This window comes from Schistocerca americana, chromosome 7 (genome assembly GCF_021461395.2).
Source record: "Schistocerca americana isolate TAMUIC-IGC-003095 chromosome 7, iqSchAmer2.1, whole genome shotgun sequence".
Taxonomy (NCBI): Eukaryota; Metazoa; Arthropoda; class Insecta; order Orthoptera; family Acrididae; genus Schistocerca; species Schistocerca americana.
In genome coordinates, this window is record NC_060125.1 from 476,132,596 (window position 1) to 476,156,683 (window position 24,088).

Below are 24,088 nucleotides of genomic sequence, written 5' to 3' on the forward strand. Positions count from 1 at the left end.
ATGGAAGGGCGAAAGGTCTATGTGGTTACACTGGTTGCTCTGCTGGGGACGTCGATAGCCGGTCAGTCGGCGTCAGAGTTCCCAGATGGATTTCTGCTTGGGGCCGCGACCTCGGCGTACCAAGTGGAAGGCGCTTGGAACGAGGACGGTGAGTCACAGCCACAGGACTTACTAGAAATCGGATGCAGTCCCACTTCCAACACGATAGACGTTTAGTCTTTGGTTTATGATGTAAGAGTATACAGCGACGCATTTTTTTCTAAGGGAGGAGGACTAAAAGGGGGGTTAAGAATGTGTCATCAACAAGGTCATTAGGGAGAGAGCACAAGCTTAGACTAGACAAGGCTGGGGAAGCAAATTGGTCGTGGTTTTAGGGAAGAACTATCACGTTATTCATATTAATCGATTTTGGGAAATCGTGTAAAACCCAAATATTGATGGCCAAATGGGAGATACAAGTCCTGTGTGCTAAACAACGTGCAATTTCGCTCGCCGTGCGCTATACCGAACGAGTCTGAATTTTTCCAAAGAAACACATATGCACGCATTATTGAGTAAATAACCATCCTTGCCCTTTGAGACGAATGTGTGTCGCTCAAAACCACCGCTTATGAGCAGCAGTGGGAGGATGCTGTTTCTACGAGGGGTATTCAGAAAGAAGCAAACGTTTCGGTGTATCCCGGCGGTCGCCAGGGCTACAGCCGCCGTCTTGGCGCCATAGCGTTCGTACACTCATCCAGCGGTGGTAGTGCGTGGTTTGTGCAGTGGCGGATACAGAAAAACCTCAAGGAGGGGTAGCTAAAGATATATTGAGCTACCTTTACTTCTACCGTCATATTTTTCCTTCAGATTATAAACTAGCTTCCTATTCGGCGAATAGTCCGTATTTATAACGCTACGTAACCAAGGTTCTCTGTACAAGAAAACAGTAGAACATTCGCGACTTTTCTCGAACAAATGCCGTATCAAGATCACTACAATGGCCGCGACTTTTCCCGTAGGTATGTGTTAGCTATCTATGTGCCAGACAGAAACGTATAAAATACGATGACGCGGACGCGCGTGCTACATAGGAAATTACAGCTACCCGATAACTCGATAAGTCGAGTCGACTGACGAGAGAAACGAATGAATAGCGTGCGGGCTGACTGGCGGGGGCGGCGCGGGTGGCAATGAGGGTAGCCCCGCCCGGGGGTGGGGGGGGGGGGGGGCACTGGTCTGTGCCTGTGCTACTTTGCTTTCTGTGACGTGTTAAAATCTACGCTACAGTAGAAAATCCCGCTGCTTGTGAAGTGCGTTCTGTGATTAGATTTTTGTTGGCTAAAAAGTACCAATCAACTGAAATTTATCGCGGCCTTTGTGTTGTATACGGAAAAGGATTAATGAGAGAAAGTTGAGTAAGGCAATGGTGGATTGATTTTAGAAATCACCATACCAATGTTCATGATGAGGACCGCAGTAGTGGGCCTAACCTTGTGACTGGCGAATTGGTGACGAAAGTCAACGACAAAATTTGTGGAAATCGTCGTTTCATGATTACGGGACTTTCGCAACATTTTCCTCAAATTTTACGCATTTTGGTGCATGAAATTGTGGCGGAGAAGTTAGGTTACCACAAATTTTGTGCTAGTTGGTTTCCGAAAATCCTAACAGAAGACCACAATAAACAGAGGCTGGCTGCAGCACTGACCTTCTTCGAAGACTACGAGAAAAATGGTAACAAGGTTATCGATTGTATTGTAACTGCCGGCCGGAGTGGCCGAGCGGTTCTAGGCGCTACAGTCTGGAACCATGCGACCGCTCCGGCCGTAGGTTCGAATCCTGCCTCGGGCATGGATGTGTGTGTTGTCCTTAGGTTAGTTAGGTTTAAGTAGTTCTGAGTTCTAGGGGACTGATGACCTCAGCAGTTACGTCCCATAGTGCTCAGAGCCATTTGAGCCATTTTTTTGTATCGTAACTGGGGTGAGAGTTGCATGAGGCACGTCCATTGTGAAACAAAAATGCAATCATGGGATGGGGACACGCAAATTCTCCCAAGAAAGCAAGGAAGTGTTTGCAAACGCTGTCAGCAAGAAAGATCAAGGTTATTGCATTTTGTGAGTCTAAGGGAGGGATTCTCGTTGATTTCATTCAACGAGGCACAACAGTTAACTCAGAGGGCTATTCTCAAACACTGACACAGTTAAGGCGGGCGATACAACACAAGCGTTAGGGAAAACTTAGCGCGAAAGTTTTATTTTTTCACGCCAACGCATCTCCATACACGGCTGATCATACCCGATATCTCCTGCGGGTTTTGGATGGGTGGTGTTAGATCATCTACCATACAGCCCGGATTTGGTTCCGAGCGAATACTACTTCCTCCCAGCAATGAAGACATGGCTCGCTATACAGCACTTTCATACCGACGCCGAACTGCACGCCGGCATAAACATGTGGTTGCAATCGTAGGTGGCAGATTTCTACAGAGATTGCACTGAAAACTTGTGCCATGGTATGATAAGTGCCTCTTTGAATGACGATTATGTAGAAAAATAGCTCAAGAGTGAACCTTTAAAGCATTTTGGTTTTTCCATATTGTTAGTTTTTTGTTTCAAAACGTATGTTACTTTCTGAACAGCGCTCGTATTACGCAGCGTATAATGTTGGCTTCACTGCCCAGTAAGGACTTTTCTGTATCAGTAATAATTAGTAGCATTCAAACAGTTAACTAACACTTTTCATAACTGAAGAACGTGTTTTGAAAGACAATGCTAGTTGTCAGTATTCAGGATCCGTAGCTAAAATTCTACAAACTCTAATAACACATTTGCGGCGTTCATAAAACACACTGAAGCGCCAAAGAACTGGTATAGGCATGCATAGTCAAATACAGAGATATGTAAACAGGCAACGCCTATAAAAGACAGCAAGTGTCTGGCGCAGTTGTTGGATCGGTTACTTTTGCTACAATGGCAGATTATCAAGATTTAAGTGAGTTTGAACGTGCGATGGGACACAACATCTCCGAGGTAGAGATGAAGTGGGGATTTTCCCGTACGACCATTTCACGAGTGTACCGTGAATGTCAGGACTCCGGTAAAACATCAAATCTCCAACATCGCTGCGGCCGGAAAAAGATACTGCAAGAACGGGACCAACGACGACTGAGGAGAATCGTTCAGCGTGACACAAGTGCAACCCTTCCGCAAATTGCTGCAGATTTCAGTGCTGGGCCATCAACAAGTGTCAGCTTGCGAACCATTCAACGAAGCATCACGACGTGGGCTTTCGGAGCCGAAGGCCCACTTGCGTACCCTTGATGACTGCACAACACAAAGCTTTACGCCTCACCTGGGCCTGTCAACACCGACATTGGACATTGTTGATGACTGTAAACATATTGCTTGGTCGGATGAATCTCGTTTCAAATTGTATCGGATGGATGGACGTGTACAGGTATGGAGACAACCTCATGAATCCACAGATATCGCTGCGGCAGGAAGAAGGCTTTGTGATGATGTGGGGCGCATGGAGTTGGAATGATATGAGATCCCTGATACGTCTAGATGTGACTCTGACAGGTGACATGTACGTAAGCATCCTATCTGATCACCTGTATCCATTCAGGTATGGGCATTCCGACGGACTTGGGCAATTCAAACAGGACAATGCGACAGCCCACACGTCCAGAATTGCTACAGAGTGGCTCCAGGAACACTCTTCTGAGTTTAAACACTTCTGCTGGCCACCAAACTCCCCAAGACATAAATTATTGAGTATGCCCGGGATGCCTTGCAACGTGCTGTTCAGAAGAGATCTCCACCCCGTCGTACTCTTATGGATTTATGGACTTGCCTGCGGGATTCATTGTGTCGGTTCCCTCCAGCATTACTTCAGACATTAGTCGAATCCATGCCACGTCGTATTGCGGCACTTCTACGTGCTCGCGGGGGCCCTTCACGATATTAGGCAGGTGTACCAGATTCTTTGGCTCTTCAGTGCAAAAGAAATACAATCTTGGCCGTAGATCCTCGTCTTACTTCAAAATCGTCCATTGCTATCTTTAATCGCTCCATCACACATCACAACTGCGCATCAAAGCGTGCCACGTTCCTGTCTCATGTGCTTGCTGCCATGCTACCATGTCATCAGCCTTCCTTTCCCCTCCGCACGATCTTTTTTACCGATCCGACTCTTCACCCCAGTCGGGCTACAATGCCATTGCAAGTGGGCTAGGACATTATAGTCGTACAATTGCATCTGTGTGTATATGTATATACGGGTACTCTGTACTAGTCAACTCTGAAGAACGATATCATCTGAAAGCTTATTGATGTTTTCTGACTTATTTAACAACACCTCAACCATATGGTGAAGTGTTATGTTTACTCCTTCTGTTACCTGGTCTAATCCGAGTCACTTCTTGGCGAAAACAGTCTTCAGATAAGGTGAGGAATTTATTAATAAATATGATGTATTTTCTATTAATGCCTTGAGCACTGTATACACCGTTCTAGTTCATGTCTTGGAGTTATTTTTTAAAATAATCAGTTTTTGGTTCACTGACTACTTATTGAATTGTATCCTGACATGTCAAAGCATTGACTATTAGGTCTGTGCTATAATTTTGTTCAGTAGACTTTATGTATAACAATTTTATCAGTGGTTCTTTTTGAGCAATTAGCTGCTCTAACTCGAAAGTTTACAATAGGAGTTAACTTGAATGGCAATGTCAGTTACGAACAGCAACAAATCCTTACTGGAATGCTTTTCAAGAAAGCACTGCTCAGAGATATGAGGATATGATGACATGTCAGTTTAATCAGTTCTTTCATGAAGCAGAAAAGAAATCATTTTCTTACAACAAAAAACCCCAGATATGTACAGTCCTAAATTCTTCTGTCAACGAATACTCAGGTCAACAGAATATTCACGAACATAAAGAAATAAACAATGAAAAAAACCATGTCTGTCATATATGAGAACAACAACCAGTTAAACGCATCTACATCTAGATGACTACTCTGCAATTCACATTTAAGTGCTTGGCAGAGGGTTCATCGAACCACAATCATACTATCTCTCTCTACCATTCCACTCCCGAACAGCGCGCGGGAAAAACGAACACCTAAACCTTTCTGTTCGCGCTCTGATTTCTCTTATTTTATTTTGATGATCATTCCTACCTATGTAGGTTGGGCTCAACAAAATATTTTCGCATTCGGAAGAGAAAGTTGGTGACTGAAATTTCGTAAATAGCTCTCGCCGCGACGAAAAACGACTTTGCTTTAATGACTTCCATCCCAATTCTCGTATCATACCTGCCACACTCTCTCCCCTATTACGTGATAAGACAAAACGAACTGCCCTTTTTTGCACCCTTTCGATGTCCTCCGTCAATCCCACCTGTTAAGGATCCCACACCGCGCAGCATTATTCTAACAGAGGACGAACGAGTGTAGTGTAAGCTGTCTCTTTAGTGGACTTGTTGCATCTTCTAAGTGTCCTGCTAATGAAACGCAACCTTTGGTTCGCCTTGCCCACAATATTATCTATGTGGTCTTTCCAACTGAAGTTGTTCGTGATTTTAACGCCCAGGTACTTAGTTGAATTGACAGCCTTGAGAATTGTACTATTTATCGAGTAATCGAATTCCAACGGATTTCTTTTGGAACTCATGTGGATCACCTCACACTTTTTGTTATTTAGCGTCAACTGCCACCTGCGACACCATATAGCAATCTTTTCTAAATCGCTTTGCAACTGATACTGGTCTTCGAATGAACTTACTAGACGGTAAATTACAGCATCATCTGTGAACAACCTCAGAGAACTGCTCAGATAGTCACCCAGGTCATTTATATAGATCAGGAACAGCAGAGGTCCCAGGACGCTTCCCGGGGGACACCTGATATCACTTCAGTTTTACTCGATGACTTGCCGTCTATTACTACTTCCTGACAGGACTGAAAAGTGTACACTATGAGAAATGAAACGATTTTAATATTGACAGGGTCAAGTGGCTCTATATAGTCCACTTGTGAATGAGTACTGAGGAAAACGATTCGTAAGAACTAAAATTTCTGTCATAGAAAGTAGATAACTAAAAGAAACTGAAACCTCCTTAATGACCACATTGCAAAAGCATGTGAAACTTTTAGAGGAGAGATAGAGAATGGAAAGAAGAGGCTAGGTAGAGAAAGAGAGGAAGGTACCTTATGTGTAACTCTTACAAGAAGAAGAGAAAGGTTTGCAGAATACATGCTTAGGCATCCATGAGCATCTATTTCAGGCGAACAACATTAGGTAAAAATTGAAGAGGAAGGGAAAGATTGATACGTACAGATTATCGAGGTTGCACGATACGAAAAAAATGCTGAGGTGAAGACCCAGCAACACCATCACACAAAACAGATAAATATAAGAGAACGCCGGCAGGTAACGTAAAAAACAAAATTTAAATCTTAGATTACGTAAACCACTGCAGATTGATCTTATCACCGCAGTTTCCGAGGATCAAAACTCTTCGTTCCCCAGATATTACTGTGGCGCAATAAATCGGATAGAATGTTTTTATTTCCACTCCATAAACGAATGAACCTATATAAAATATGTACAAGCTTTGGGCGATGAGGTTAGGTGATGAATGAATGGTGAATGAAGCAGGCAACAAATAATTGCCCAGCATGAAAGACATACACCGCACCCATTCAACAAACGTTCAGCCACAATATGAGTCGATTCCTTTTATAAGTTGAGAGTTTTAGTACGCCTATTAGGTTTAGAGAGGAGAATGAAGTGTCTTTCCATCTCTTATTATTGTGGTCTTGTATTGTGAAATGCATGTTTTTGTATGCCATGCAATAACGTAACATAAAGAAATTTGTTACTTTTATCTGTATCGTTTATTGTTACAAAGAAAAAAAACCGGTTTTGTATAAATGCATGACACTGCACTTTCCCACACAAGAGTAACGATGTCCTGTATGTGTTCCCCATCAGGTAAAGGTGAAAGCATTTGGGATTACTACCTTCATAATTATCCAGAATCGGACCCTGATGGTGCAAACGGAGACATCGCATGCGACTCTTACCATAAATACGAGGAAGATGTTCGGCTGCTCAAAGAACTTAATGTAAGTTTATTTCACTTATGTCTGTGCCAGCATTGCTATGCACAACGGGAAAATGAACAATTTGATGACATGCATGAACATTACATCAAAATAAAAATAGTTAAGATAAATAGTTCAGTTACCATTTTTTATAACAGAAAAAACTGAATTTGTTTTGCAGGCCAACGTCTACAGATTTTCAATTTCTTGGCCTAGAATACTCCCAACGGGAGATATATCACAGATCAATGCTCCTGGAATAGATTATTACAACAAGCTCATCAATCTCCTGCTGGAAAATGGCATTGAACCTTTGGTAAGTTACTAACCGTTTGTGCCTGGGAATTTAATCAAGTCTTCAACTTCATCAACTTGAACAAAATTTTACGTGTCTCTCAAACACCGGGTAAGTACATTTTATTAAAAAAGCAATGGACCTTTTTAGTTGGGCAGCTTGAATTCATTTCTATGTTGAGAGTACTCGATGGTTGCAACTTTTGTTGGTTGTGAACAAATTTTCAATAATTTGGAAAAACTGTTTCTGATTAGATGCAGACTATGTGGACTTTTATTAAATCAGTAGACGTATGAGCAGAAACGAATTATTTTCGGTGTTCTTCTTTGATTCTAGGTGACCATGTACCATTGGGATCTACCGCTAGCTTTGCAATACATCGGTGGCTGGACTAATCCCATATTGGCAGACTATTTCGTCGAGTACGCGCGAATACTATTCGACAACTTCGGTGACCGAGTGAGTTCAAAATTTATTACATTCCCACATGTATTCTCCATAGTGTGTAAGTCCCACCAACAAGTAATGTCTGTAAATAGGGCAATCCTGTCACACTTAATACTGTGGTACCAGTACAATAGGGGATAATCCAGAAAAACGAACCCTGATTTTAGATTGAAGTTTCGGGAGAAAAGTCGTATTTCATGAAAAAGAAATAAAATTACTCTTTACTTTCTACATTGCTTCAACAGTGATACTCACATACACATCGAAGTGCTTCGTTAATTTCATTACCAACTGCTGTGTATCTGATTAATCCCTTTTTCCGGTAGTAATATCAGACGAGATGTAGAAAGCTGTTAGAAATATGAACGAAATGGCGTCTGGAAGTAACGGAGTTTCAGTAGAAATGATTAAAACTAGAGGAAAGATAATGCAATAGAAACTTAAAAAACGATTTACAAAATGTCTGCGGAAGAAGGTAATTTCCAAAAACTTGAACAATGCTGCAATTGTTCTGCTTCGTAAGAAAGGAGATAGACAAGATATTAAAAACTATCGGATCCCAGTCCCTGTTGTACGAGATCTTCACTAAAATGGCCACAACCGCTTAAGCAACGCATTAGATTCTAGTGAAATAAAGCAAGTAATTGCTTTCAGAAGTAGATACATAGCACAATGTATCACGTGCAACTTGCAAATTAAATTATAAAACGCAGCAACGAGTGTGAGTGTGAACTTTGTCTAGGAGTCATAGATTAAGCTGAGTAAGTTGAAATCTGTACTATCTGCGTTCATCGTAAGAATAAACCTGATGTAGACATTACGCTATGTACTCTTCCTCCTTTCTGGAGCCTCATTGGATTTCATTTCATGTTGAGCGGAAGCCAAGCTGTCTCGAGTACAGTCAAGTGCGATAACAAGGATGCATTTGTCGTTAAAGCTGTGCGTCACGCGATCATCGACCCAGAGATGTTCAAATGTGTGTGACATCTTATGGGACTTAACTGCTAAGGTCATCGGTCCCTAAGCTTACACACTACTTAACCTAAATTATGCTAAGGACAAACACACACACCCATGCCCGAGGGAGGACTCGAACCTCCGCTGGGACCAGCCGCACAGTCCGTGACTGCAGCGCCCTAGACCGCTCGGCTAATCCCGCGCGGCTGACCCAGAGATGATACGGCGCAACAGTGTCACCGGCGCATTTAATTTGGACTGCACTGGAAAACCAGCTGGTCCAACTAAACTGCAGTGATGTGGCAGTTGCAGTTAAAAACGTAAAAAAGAGATTAACAGAGAAACAATATCGCTTCGAGTGTCATTTAATTTCCAAACAGAATGAAATAATGGCAATACACTGCTTAGGTGAGAAGACTCAAAACGTAAGATACTCTTGTACTTAGTTAACATAGTACTATAGTTAAAAAAGAAGAGTAATAAAAATTCCTAACTTAAACACAGGGTAATTTCTCTGCGTGGGCTTTGTTTGACGTAGGGCTATGTTTGATGGATTTGAAATTTAAGTGATGTAAGTATTCGAACTGAACGAAAACAAAAGAAAGGCTACTGTGAGATGCGATCCAGCCATCCACAGAGTTCGCAATTACCAGCCACACATCTCATATCCACAAGTAACATAAATTAAGAAAAAAAAAAGCTTCAAAAGTACAACTCGTCTCCCGCCATTTTTATTCTTATAATGAACGAAATATAACAGTCTTTGAGGAACAAGACATAGTTTCAATCTACATTCACATACTGCAGAAAATAAAAGTTTTCAAAAATTCAATCTTCATATTGACATATATGATGGTGGAATACCGAGAAATATCCGTTGTTGAGCAACCAGGAGTCTGTATGCATACTGGGTAAGTAAAAATCACCCAGGACGTCATTTAGCATGCGTGAGGTGTGTTACAATCCTTTATTGTTCTGATGTCGTTTACAATAAACATTCAGAATTAGCACCATTAACTTCAGTATGGAGCCTGTATTGACGTAGCAGGGCGTCTCATGCTCGTTGGAAAATATGTGGCGTGGTTTGTATGTAGGTGGCCGCTGCAAGAACTGCAACCAGTCCACCGGGGTAGAAGACACTTTGGTTTTCATGTAGCCCCAGAGAAGAAAGTCTAATTGGGAGCGGTCCAGGGACCTTGCACACCAGTGTTCAGTTTCTCCCCGGCGGATCCGCCGATTGCCAAAAGCACGGGCTACTGCTACAGGTACTGATTCATCAACGTGCGCCAGGGCCCCATCATGCTGGAACCACATCCTCTCGCTGATTCATAGAGTTAGAAGTAACGTCGGCAGGTTCTCTTGCAACAACAGTCTGCACATTGGCCACCTCAGTCGAGGAGGCAACATGTATGACCCAAGCAAGTAGCCGGCCGGAGTGGCCGAGCGGTTCTAGGCGCTTCAGTCTGACCACTACGGTCGCAGGTTCGAATCCTGCCTTGGGCATGGATGTGTGTGATGTCCTTAGGTTAGTTAGGTTCAACTAGTTTTAAGTTCTAGGGGACTGATGATCTCAGGTGTTAAGTCCCATAGTGCTTAGAGCCATTTTGAACCAAGCAAGTAGGCACCCGCGATACCGGCCCACATGTTTACCCCAAATTGTCTCTGATGGCCTCACATAACTGTTGTACATGGGTTTTCTTCTCCACAATACACGCGAGTTACGACAATTTTGCTTATCGTCCTGAGTAAACTGAGTTTCATTTGCAAACAGAAGAACTTCAGGAAACTAAGGGTTTTCGTTAGCTGTTGTACAAACCAATTTACGAACTCAAGATGAAGTGGATAATCATCTGATCCTAGAGTCCATGCTCTGGTGGAAGGAAAGTATGAGGCAGCTGTTCATGCATCACATTCAATACTAAACTATGGTGAACTTCACTAGGACCCATTCTCAAAGTGTAACAAAATGTCGTCATCAAAGGTACATGTACGCATCGTCCATGGTCTCCCTGCACTGGGATTGTGTACCATCAGTGTGTCCGCTTTTTCCAGTCGAAAGTGGACTGGAGTCAATGTTCGACATCTTTGTGCAGGGAAAACTTGGCAGTATATTCAGTGAACACTTCGATCATCGGCTTCAGCTTGCCGTAAACAAAATGCATGTCTCACTGTTCTCTCCATGAGAAGCGCTTCATGTTATGTACGTCTATGCGCCCATAACCACATACTATTTACTGGCTCAGTGGGAACCTCATCACGACATAGTATTAAGTACTTCAAATAAACTTACGTGTAACGGTGTTTGGAAAACGCATTTTTTGTTTATCTTCTTTTATCGCTGGCGTACTGATGCATGTTTAGTGCTTACGTAATATACATTTCCGACACCTGGTTGCTGAACGAAATATATTTGTTGTTGGTTTTGTTGTAAAATCTCACAGTTTCGGCTCTGACATTTTGAACACCCTGTAATATACAGGGTGTCTCATCTAACTCTGCCACCTCAAACATCTCTGGAACAATAATAGGTATTCAAAAACGGTTTTCACCAGCATGAATGTACGGCAGGGGCTAAGGAAACCAAATACTATGCAAAATTTTAAAACGCAAACAAATACTATTTTAAATGGACACCCTCTATTACTTCGTATGCAATCAATAGCATGAAAATTCACAAAAATAATGGCGTTGGTTGCATCGCATTTCGTCAATTACATCCCGAGAAATTGCGAAGCGAAGTTGACGCTTGAAATAAATGAAGCGAACAGCTGGTGCACGTCCTAAGACTCAAGCGTCCACCTCACGCTGCCTCTGCCAGGGGCACACACAATGGAAAGGTATGCACAATCCACAAAAATAAACGAGTAACACGTCCAATGCAAAGTTACGTTTTTCAAATTGTAAATGTATGTTTATTCTAGAGAAATGACAACTAGAACTACAATTAGAGATGTTGTTGTTGTTGTTGTGGTCTTCAGTCCTGAGACTGGCTGAGACTAGTTTGATGCAGCTCTCCATGCTACCCTATCCTGTACAAGCTTCTTCATCTCCCAGTACCTACTGCAACCTACATCCTTCTGAATTTCCTTAGTGTATTCATCTCTTGGTCTTCCTCTACGATTTTTACCCTCCACGCTGCCCTCCAGTACTAAACTGGTGATCCCTTGATGCCTCAGAACATGTCCTACCAACCGATCCCTTCTTCTAGTCAAGTTGTGCCACAAACTCCTCTTCTCCTCAATTCTATTCAGTATCTCCTCATTAGATATGTGATCTACCCATATAATCTTAAGCATTCTTCTGTAGCACCACATTCCAAAAGCTTCTATTCTCTTCTTGTCCAAACTATTTATCGTCCATGTTTCACTTCCATACATGGCTACACTCCATACAAATACTTTCAGAAACTCACGCTTAAATCTAGACTCGATGTTAACAAATGTCTCTTCTTCAGAAACACTTTCTTGCCATTGCCAGTCTACATTTTATATCCCCTCTACATCGACCATCATCAGTTATTTTGCTCCCCAAATAGCAAAACTTCTTTACTACTTTAAGTGTCTCATTTCCTAATCTAATTCCCTCAGCATCACCCAACTTAATTCGACTACATTCCATTACCCTCGTTTTGCTTTTGTTGATGTTCATCTTATATCATCCTTTCAAGACATTGTCCACTCCATTCAACTGCTCTTCCAAGTCCTTTGCTGTCTCTACAGGATTACAATGTCATCGGCAAACCTCAAAGTTTTTATTTCTTCTTCATGGATTTCAATACCTACTCCGAATTTTTCTTTTGTTTCCTTTACTGCTTGCTCAATATACAGATTGAATAACATTGGGGAGAGGCTACAACCCTGTCTCACTCCCTTCCCAACCACTGCTTCCCTTTCATGTCTCTCGACTCTTATAACTGCCATTTGCTTTCTGTACAAATTGTAAATAGCCTTTCGCTCCCTGTATTTCACCCCTGCCATGTTTAGAATTTGAAAGAGAGTATTCCAGTCAACATTGTCAAAAGCTTTCTCTAAGTCTACAAATGCTAGAAACGTAGGTTTGCCTTTCCTTAATCTTTCTTCTAAGATAAGTCGTAGGGTCAGTATTGCCTCACGTGTTCCAATATTTCTACGGAATCCAAACTGACCTTCCCCGAGGTCGGCTTCAACAATTATTTCCATTCGTCTGTAAAGAATTCGCATTAGTATTTTCCCGCCGTGACATATTAAACTGATAGTTCGGTCATTTTCACATCTGTCAAAACCTGCTTCCTTTAGGATTGGAATTATTATATTCTTCTTGAAGTCTGAGGGTATTTCGCCTGTCTCATACATCTTGCCCGCCAGATGGTAGAGTTTTGTCAGGACTGGCTCTCCCAAGGCTGTCAGTAGTTCTAATGGAATTTTGTCTACTCCCGGGGCCTTGTTTCGACTTAGGTCTTTCAGTGCTCTGTCAAACTCTTCACGCAGTATCGTATCTCCCATTTCATCTTCATCTACATCCTCTTCCATTTCCCTAACATTGTCCTCAAGTATATCGCCCTCTATATACTCCTTCCACCTTTCTGCTTTCCCTTCTTTGCTTAGAACTGGGTTTCCAGCTGAGCTCTTGATATTCATACAAGTGGTTCTCTTTTCTCCAAAGGTCTCTTTAATTTTCCTGTAGGCACTATCTATCTTACCCCTAGTGAGATAAGCCTCTACAAAACGGCTCTGAGCACTTTGGGCCTTAACATCTGAGGTCATCAGTCCCCTAGAACTTAGAACTACTTAAACCTAACTAACCTAAGGACATCACACACATCCATGCCCGAGGCAGGATTCGAACCTGCGACCGTAGCGGTCGCGCGGTTCCGGTCTGAAGTGCCTAGAACCGCTTCGCCACCGCGGCCAGCATAAGCCTCTACATCCTCACATTTGTCCTCTAGCCATCCCTGCTTAGCCATTTTTCACTCCCTGTCGATCTCATTTTTGAGACGTTTGTATTCCTTTATGCCTGCTTCATTTACTGCATTTTTATATTTTCTCCTTTCATCAATTAAATTCAATATTTCTTCTGTTACCCAAGGATTTCTATTAGCCCTCTTATTTTTGCCTACTTGATCCTCTGCTGCCATCACTACTTCATCCCTCAGAGCTACCCATTCTTCTTCTACTGTATTTCTTTCCCCCATTCCTGTCAAATTTCCCCTTATGCTCTCCCCGAAACTCTGTACAACCTCTGGTTTATTCAGTTTATCCAGATCCCATCTCCTTAAATTCCCACCTTTTTGCAGTTTCTTCAGTTTTAATCTACAGTTCATAACCAATAGCTTGTGGTCAGAGTCCACATCTGCCCCTGGAAATGTCTTACAATTTAAAATCTGGTTCCTAAATCTCTTTCGCACCGTTATATAATCTAGCTGATACCTTCTTGTATCTCCAGTATTTTTCCACTTATACAGCCTTCTTTCATGATTCTTGAACCAAGTGTTAGCTATGATTAAGTTATGCCAAGTGCAGAATTCTACCAGGCGGTTTCCTCTTTCATTTCTTACGCCCAATCTATATTCACCTACTACGTTTCCTTCTCTTCCTTTTCCTACTATCGATTTCCAGTCACCCACGACTATTAAATTTTCGTCTCCCTTCACTATCTGAATAATTTCTTTTATCTCATCATACATTTCATCAATTTCTTCATCTGCAGAGCTAGTTGGCATATAAACGTGTACTACTGTGGTAGGCGTGGGCTTCGTGTCTATCTTGGCCACAATAATGCGTTCACTGTGCTGTTTGTAGTATATTACCCGCATTCCTATTTTTTTATTCATTATTAAACCTACTCCTGCATTACACCTATTTGATTTTGTATTTATAGCCCTGTATTCATCTGACCAAAAGTGTTGTTCCTTCTGCCACCGAACTTCACTAATTCCCACTATATCTAACTAAAATTTAAAAAGGGGAATGGTTAGGTTAATTTTCTAACCTACCTGCCCGATTAAGGGATCTGACATTCCACGCTCCGATCCGTAGAACGCCCGTTTTCTTTCTCCTGATAACGACGTCCTCTTGAGTAGTCTCTGCCCGGATATCTGATTGGGGGACTATTTTACCTCCGGAATATTTTACCCAAGAGGCCGCCATCATCATTTAACCATACAGTAAAGCTGCATGCCCTCGGGAAAAATTACGGCTGTAGTTTCCCTTGCTTTCAGCCGTTCGCAGTACCAGCACAGCAAGGCCGTTTTGGTTAGTGTTACAAGGCCACATCAGTCAATCATCCAGACTGTTGCCCCTGCAACTACTGAAAAGGCTGGTGCACCTCTTCAGGAACCATACGTTTGTGTGGCCTCTCAACAGATACCACTCCGTTGTGGTTGCATCTACGGTAAGGCTATCTATATCGCTGAGGCACGCAAGCCTCCCCACCAACGGCAAGGTCTATGGTTCATAACACACTTGGATTCACTTTTCCAAACACATTTACTAGTGCCCTGTCGCCCATAGAAACTTTATATTTATGCATTACATCCAGCACAGATAATACACCCATATCTTAACCAGTGAAACTGTGTCACGTCAACATATATTCGAAGTGCCCTCCGTTTGCATCAATACATGTTTGCAGACGGGTAACGAGAGTGTGCTGCGCAGATTGTAGGTTTTCTACAGATACTGCCGCACACGCCACAGTAACACGATGTTGCAAATCCTCTACTGTCGTTGGGGGTTCTTGATACACTCTGCCTCTCACTGCGCCCCAGAGAAAGAAGTCTAATGGCGTCAGGTTGGGGGACCGTGCTGGCCATCGCACAGTACCTCCCCACTCCATCAACGTGTTTGGAAATGTCGCATCTAGGACGGCTCTGGCAACGTTTGCATTGATAGACGAGTTTCCAATCCTAGATCCTCATGAGGAGCGCTGGTGTGTGTTGAAGAAATGATGCATATCGCTGTCCATTCACCGCTCCACGGTAAAAATACTGTCGTTGATGAGCAACTTGGCGAATCCAGTGGGGTTTTGCATGGACCAGTAGTACATGTTCCGCAGATTTACATTACCATGATTTGTAATTGAAGCCTCGTCCGTAAACGACGTATTACTTAGGAATACTGGATTACCTTGCAACTGCTCAAGTGCAAAACTGCAGAATCTAATGCGGGATTCAAAGTCGTTCTCGTACAGTTCTTGGTGCAGTGAGATATGGAACGGATGAAACTGATGCCGATGCAAGATTCTGCACACACTACTGTGGCTTATTCCTACACCTCGTGCAGTTTCTCGTACACCCACCTGAGGATTGTGTCCTACAGCAGGCAAAACAGCAATTTTGTTTCCATTGCTAATTACTGGCGTTGTACGTCGACGTTTTGTGGGAGCCCAGATTCCTGTTTCTGTAAGTGTCTTGCAGATGTTGCCAACGATTCGACGTGACGGAAACAGCCGATCTGGGTAGCGTTCAGCATACAGTATCACAGCTGCGGTTGCATTTCTGTGACATTTGCCATAAATTAAAATAATACCTAGTTTTTCTTCATTACTGAAGGCCAGCATATCGACTAGATGACGGCAAATGTAACAAGCTGCAAGAAAACGGGTTTTCATGTGGCAACGTATCTGAATTACGTTACAGTTTGAGAGCAGTTCAGCAGACCAGATTACGAGACACTTGTACACTGATGGTAGAGCCTACCGTGGGGATATTGGTATTTTTACGGCAGGATACAGGCTCCAGTGCTGGCTACCCCTGCTCTGAGCACAGTACTACATGCGATGCATTACGCCAGAAACTGTGACGTCGTTGCTATCCTTTGCAAGCCACATATTTCAGAACTTATGAGGTTTAGAAACGTGCAACAAAGTTACCACTAATTGTGCCTCTAGTCGTCATTTCGCAACAATAAACATTATGTGCAAGACATCCATCATTCTCATACCGCGTTATTTGACACATTATAAGAGGTGGACCAGTTCAAGTAAGGTGCAGCTCAAGAAGGAGCTAAACTATTCCCCTTTAGGAGTGCCATCAATGAAATATGGGCCAATGATGTGTTGTCATACAATACCACACAATACATTAACACTCCTCTGACGTAATACGTCAATCACATCACGATTACCGGCAGCGTGACGTGCACGCTTGAGTCTCAGGGCGTGCACTTGCTGTGTGCTTCATTATTTTAAGCATCAACTTCGCTTCGCAATTTCTCGGGATGTAACTGACGTATTGCGATGCAACCAACGCCATTATTTTTGTGATTTTTCATGCTATTGATTGGATACGAAATAATAGGGGGTGTCAATTAAAAAATACACAAGTTTGGGTTGAAAATAGTGTTTGTTTGCGTTTTAAAATTACGCATATTATTTGGCTTCCTAAGCCTCTGCCCTACGTTCATGCTGGTGAAAACCGTTTTTGAATATCTATTGTTGTTCCAGGGATAGTTGAGGTGGCAGAGTTATATATATATATATATATATACACTCCTGGAAATGGAAAAAAGAACACATTGACACCGGTGTGACAGACCCACCATACTTGCTCCGGACACTGCGAGAGGGCTGTACAAGCAATGATCACACGCACGGCACAGCGGACACACCAGGAACCGCGGTGTTGGCCGTCGAATGGCGCTAGCTGCGCAGCATTTTTGCACCGCCGCCGTCAGTGTCAGCCAGTTTGCGTGGCATACGGAGCTCCATCGCAGTCTTTAACACTGGTAGCATGCCGCGACAGCGTGGACGTGAACCGTATGTGCAGTTGACGGACTTTGAGCGAGGGCGTATAGTGGGCATGCGGAAGGCCGGGTGGACGTACCGCCGAATTGCTCAACACGTGGGGCGTGAGGTCTCCACAGTACATCGATGTTGTCGCGAGTGGTCGGCGGAAGGTGCACGTGCCCGTCGACCTGGGACCGGACCGCAGCGACGCACGGATGCACGCCAAGACCGTAGGATCCTTCGCAGAGCCGTAGGGGACCGCATCGCCACTTCCCAGCAAATTAGGGACACTGTTGCTCCTGGGGTATGGGCGAGGACCATTCGCAACCGTCTCCATGAAGCTGGGCTACGGTCCCGCACACCGTTAGGCCGTCTTCCGCTCACGCCCCAACATCGTGGAGCCCGCCTCCAGTGGTGTCGCGACAGGCGTGAATGGAGGGACGAATGGAGACGTGTCGTCTTCAGCGATGAGAGTCGCTTCTGCCTTGGTGCCAATGATGGTCGTATGCGTGTTTGGCGCCGTGCAGGTGAGCGCCACAATCAGGACTGCATACGACCGAGGCACACAGGGCCAACACCCGGCATCATGGTGTGGGGAGCGATCTCCTACACTGGCCGTACACCACTGGTGATCGTCGAGGGGACACTGAATAGTGCACGGTACATCCAAACCGTCATCGAACCCATCGTTCTACCATTCCTAGATCGGCAAGGGAACTTGCTGTTCCAACAGGACAATGCACGTCCGCATGTATCCCGTGCCACCCAACGTGCTCTAGAAGGTGTAAGTCAACTACCCTGGCCAGCAAGATCTCCGGATCTGTCCCCCATTGAGCATGTTTGGGACTGGATGAAGCGTCGTCTCACGCGGTCTGCACATCCAGCACGAACGCTGGTCCAACTGAGGCGCCAGGTGGAAATGGCATGGCAAGCCGTTCCACAGGACTACGTCCAGCATCTCTACGATCGTCTCCATGGGAGAATAGCAGCCTGCATTGCTGCGAAAGGTGGATATACACTGTACTAGTGCCGACATTCTGCATGCTCTGTTGCCTGTGTCTATGTGCCTGTGGTTCTGTCAGTGTGATCATGTGATGTATCTGACCCCAGGAATGTGTCAATAAAGTTTCCCCTTCCTGGGACAATGAATTCACGGTGTTCTTATTTCAATTTCCAGGAGTATATATATATATATATATATATATATATATATATATATATATATATATATATATATATAGTGTCCCATTTATCTTGACCACCCTAAATATTTGTCCAGTTGCAAATTACAAAATGTTTGAAGCAAATGTTCTTCAGCCGTCAGGGGGACATCAATCAGTATGATTGCCTTCGTTGTAGATTTGTTTTTTTTACAAAGATATGAACAGCGGTATGACTTTTTTAAATGGCATCCTGTATTTTTTATTCGGTATTTCATTTCCTCCCCTAAAGTCCTATTCAAAAATGTATCACAGTATACCATTCACTGAAACACAACGTTATTAAGTACATAACACAACACTGACGTTGACGCTCCCAGCGCTTAGTGCAGGTACTCGGGGTAATGGAACACATCTACTTGCTGACGCTAACAGAGGACAAATGTAAACATAAGTAGAATGCACACCCGTCATTCCGTCAACCTTCGTCAGTTTAAGAGTTGTGTGAGTAGAATGTACACTATCGAAGAGAAGGTAGAAATGCTACTCATCTATGGGGAATGTGAGTTAGCAGAGCTGGAATTGCAATACTGTTTACTTATGTACGGGTACGTTTAGTACAGTAGTTTAGTCCTTTTAAATACTGTTGTGTAGAGTAGGCATACAGTATATGTTGTACTTCCTACAAACTGCATCGGCATAACGTTTCTTTTATTGTTGTTGTTGTTGTTGTTGTTGTTGAAGGTAGGCGAAATGCTACGCAGGCAGTGGAACTGTACAGAGAGCGATATCCTGACAAGAACCCACCTTCCCGACGGATGTATTCTCGCCTTGTTGCGAAGCTTCAGGAAACGGGAAGTTTCAACCCACTACAACGCAATCCTAGCGCTCGCGCAGTCGAAGCTACTGAAATTACTATTTTCACTTCCATTGCTATGAATCCACATGTGAGCACACGATGGCTTGAACACGAGATTGGCATTCCTAAAACAAGTGTACATCGTATTCTTATACGTCACCGGCTCCATCCTTGCCCTGTACACCTACATCAAGAATTGCATGGGAATGATTTCTAGAATCGTGTTCAGTTCTGTCAATGGGCACAGCAGCAAATCCTCGCCAACCCGAACTTCTTCTCCAATGTTCTATTTACCAATGAATATTCTTTCTGAAACAAAGGACAGTAAATATAAGAAACATGCATTATTGGTCCAGCGACAACCCACAATAGCTTAGGTGGAACATCAGCATCGATGTAGAGTTAACGTGTGATGTGGGATGCTTGGTACTACAATTATTGGACCTTATTTCATCAATGGTAGTCTAAACGGCACAGCGTATGCCAACTTTCTCAGACGAATTCTTCCTCCTCTTCTGGATGAAGTGCCGCTAAGAACCAGAATGCTTATGTGGTATCAACACAATGGATGCCCAGCACATAATGCCTTGCGTGCACGTCGTGTTCTGAACCGAAGGTATCGTGCCAGACGGGTTGGTCGAGGAGGAACAGTTACTTGGCCTGCTAGGTCTCCTGATTTAAATCCTCTGGACTTTTTTCTTTGGGGATGCATTAAAGACGTTGTCTATCGCGATATTCCAACAACTCCAGAGGACATGCAGGAGCGTGTCATGCTTGCTTGTAATTCTCTTCGGCAGGCACAACTGGAAGCAGTAAATAATTCTTTCATTCAACGAATGCACCGGTGTATCAGCGTCCAGGGTCACCACTTTGAGTACCTTTGAATGGCCGGCCAGAGTGGCCGAGCGGTTCTAGGCGCTACAGTCTGGAACCGAGCGACCGCTACGTCGCAGGTTCGAATCCTGCCTCGGGCATGGATGTGTGTGATGTCCTTAGGTTAGTTAGGTTTAATTAGTTCTAGGCGACTGATGACCTCAGAAGTTAAGTCGCATAGTGCTCAGAGCCATTTTGAACCTTTGAATGTTCTGCTACTGGGCAATGGTACAGGAGAGTCAAAGTTAGTTTTGTGTTATGTTTTTATTTGGTTTTCATTTATTTTTTGACAACTCCAGCAAGTGGACGAGTCTGTGATCCCGGGCTCAAAGTCAGTGTTGAGCTACAGTGAGTGGTACACTGTGACACATTTTTGAATAGGCCTTTAGGAGAGGAAATGAATTATCGAATAAAAATACATGGTGTCATTTAAAAAAAGTCATACCGCTGTTCTTATCTTTGTAAAAAACAAAGCTACAACGTAGGCAATCATGCTGACTGAAGTCCCCCTGACGGCTAAAGAACACCTGCTTGAAACATTTTGTAATTTGCATCTGGACAAATAGTTGTTTAGGGTGGTCAAGATCTCAAGATAAGTGGGATTATATATATATACTTCGATTAGATTTCAGAAGATTAGTGGGAATTTCAGAATTGGTAGTAGAGTAATGAGGCCAAGAGGAATGTATTAGATCTTTAAACTGGGGAAACAAAGGGTGAGTACTAATTAATGCCAATCTCAACTAACATCACTTTGTCGATGATACAATTTTGTTTGCCTCTAATACAGATAAACTACAGCAACACTAATGCAGAACAGGAGTAGTACAGATTTAAAATTAAGCCTTGAAATCAGCACCAACACAACTAAATTAATATGTAATAAATACATCGAAAGGAGAAGTCAGAAACTGTAGATGATGAGTCCTTTATTTCAACTCTGTAGTTAAAGACAACGATTGAATGGAAAGCAAATGAAATAAACAGGAGCACAAATGACATAACTAAATAGAATTTTCAAAACCAGGCTTATGATGTATTTCAAAAGGAAAGTTTACAGTCAGGGTATACGCTACCAGACACAAATAGTGAAGCAACCAGTAGACATGGATACATGTCAGTGTTACGTTCATACGTGTATCCACCATCGGACCCCCTGCAGCTTCGGAGTTTAAAATAGGCCCGAGGTATTCCTGCCTATTGAATGGTGCGACTAAAAGGAGTCTCCTACTTTTCTGCTTAATACGGTACGTTTCCCTGTTAAGGACTGACCTTCCACTTTCAAAATTCTGCAGAAGTGCGAGCCATTTCGGAAAGGTCGCCTTACGTCGTTCAAAATGGTTCAAATGGCTCTGAGCACTATGGGACTTAACTTCTGAGGTCATCAGTCCCCTAGAACTTAGAACTACTTAAACCTAACTAACCTAAGGACATCACTGACATCCATGTCCGAGGCAGGATTCGAACCTGCGACCGTTGCGGTCGCGGGGTTTCCAGCTTACGTGGTGCACCATATATCCATTGTGCGATTCGACCTTCTGCACCTCTTATTATCATGGCTCTGGAACTCCACCCACAATCCAGCTCTGGGGGAGGACACCTTATGGGATACATCATCTACTTCTATTCCCCACTGTCCTCTTTTGCCCCCATGGCAGTACTGGATTTCCTCACACCCAATATCCAGCACAGTAGCCCATCCGGCGTCGTGGGGTTGTCATGTACCCTCTTGGTCATAGCCCCCTGACGACACAGAAATTGCACTGCTGATGCCTGAGCTACAAACTCCCCATGTATGCCGCCCTTCTTCTTGGGGCATCAGGACTTCTGGCAATGGCCACCACGCCAAGTGACCCATGCTGTGGCTGGGTGGCACTCGTGGGGAGAGCCCCTGAGTGGGCGGCATCAGTGTGGATGACCCTCACTGAAGCAGAAAAAGTCATCTTTTACTGGGGACCAAATGGCCCCAGCTGTCTCTAAGAAAGGGAAGGCAGAATACGATGCTGAGATGTATGACCCCTAAGTCATTCCCCTTGCTAACTATACCATGAAAGGAACTTAGGGCTACAGAAAGAAGAGAGCCACACTCGCCTCGTTACTTAGTGAGCAGCAAAACTGATGAGACTCCTTTCTGGCTACCAAGCCTCTCCTTTTTGTAGAACACCTGGAGGATAAGTTTGGGGAAGTGGCAGTGCTATCCAAAATGAGAAATTGGTCAGTCTTGATTCAGACAGCATCTCCAGCCTGTGACAAGCTAGGTGATATTCCCATTTCCGTCATCCCCCAATTTAGGATAGTGGGGTGTTCACTTCATCCGGCACATTATAAGAGACCAAAAGATAATAAGGTTGCTACTGGTGCCTTCAACTTGACCTCTGAGGGTGATACGTTACCTGACAAGGTCAAGGTGATGGTATACCGATGTGACGTAAAACTGTACGTCCCTCCCCCTATGCAGTGCTTTAAGTGCTGGAAAGTTGGGCACATGTCTTCCCGATGCAATTCCAGCGCCATGTATAGAGACTGCAGATGTCTGCTGCATCTGAATACTCCATGTGCACCTCCACCCACCTGTGTCAACTGTGGAGAGCACCATTGCCCCTGCTCGATGGACTGCACAGTACTCCAAAAGGAGTGAAAAATTATGGAGTTCAAGACCAACACTTGACTGGCTCATTTATCAAGAGGCTAAATGGAAATATGAATGGCTGCACCCCATTCACCTCACATCTTCATATGCTGCAGCTACATTGATCTCACCATCACTGGTGACAATAGTCCCCACGCCCCTGCCTCATACAGTGGCCCCTCAGGGATACCCAAATGCATCTGCCCCTTTGGTGCCATTGCTCTCAGAGCACCTACTTTGGGAGCAATACCCCTCCAAATGCTGAGGACATCAGTCCTCTCCCCCCAGCTGGAGAAGCAACAACCTCCTCTGGTTCCTCTCGCATGGAAGGGGCTCCTTAGGACTCTACCTTCCAATGTCTGCCCCTGTGCAACAGTGGACACTAGCCAGTGGTTGAAGGAGTCACAAGCTGCTTGTCAAAGGGCTTCACGGTCTTCCTCAGTGCCTGAAGCTTCTTCTGAGAAGTCCTCCCAGGAAGCCGCTAAAGAGAAGCTAGAGGCAAGCAGATGAAGGAGAAGTCTGCTAAGAAACAAGAAACTCCAATGGCCTCAACACCACCAGTGTTTTTCCCCCACCTGTTCTGTATCTGAGAACGAGGTGGAGATTTTGGCGTCCCCTGGGCACGTAGGTCTCGCTAACGCCTCAGCTGCAATGGAAAAGGATATAAATGCTCAGTCAGTGGCAGCAGGTGATCCTGAGGCGTAAACTGCATCCTTGGTCATTTCCTACTTTCCCAGACTTCAAAAAGAGTCATGCTCCAGTGGCAACTTTTAGGGGTTACACCTGCTTTTTGCGTTGCTCTTCAGGAAACTTGGTTTCAGGCAATGTGGACACCTGGCCTTCGTGGCTATCAGGGGTATTACAAAAATCCTTCTGACTGTAACAGGATGTCAGGTGGAGTCTGTATCTATATCGTTACCGCTGTATATAGCGCACCTGTGCCCCTTCAAACATCTTTAGAAGCTGTGGCTGTCAGGGTGAGGACAACGCAGGAAATTGCCATCTCTAACATCTACCTTCCTCCAGATGATGCCATGCTGTACCACGTATTGGATGCATTTATTTCCC

At 43.9% G+C, this 24,088-nt stretch overlaps 1 protein-coding gene across 1 annotated transcript in view; it reads left to right on the top strand.

Moving 5' to 3' along the window:
* LOC124623026 (myrosinase 1-like) overlaps positions 1 to 24,088 on the top strand; it is a 133,665-nt gene continuing 109,577 nt past the window's right edge. The window contains exons 1-4 of the mRNA XM_047148817.1: positions 1 to 148; positions 6,985 to 7,118; positions 7,279 to 7,413; positions 7,729 to 7,851. Of these exons, the coding sequence (XP_047004773.1) occupies positions 1 to 148; positions 6,985 to 7,118; positions 7,279 to 7,413; positions 7,729 to 7,851 (540 nt within the window). The remainder of the gene's footprint in view (positions 149 to 6,984; positions 7,119 to 7,278; positions 7,414 to 7,728; positions 7,852 to 24,088) is intronic.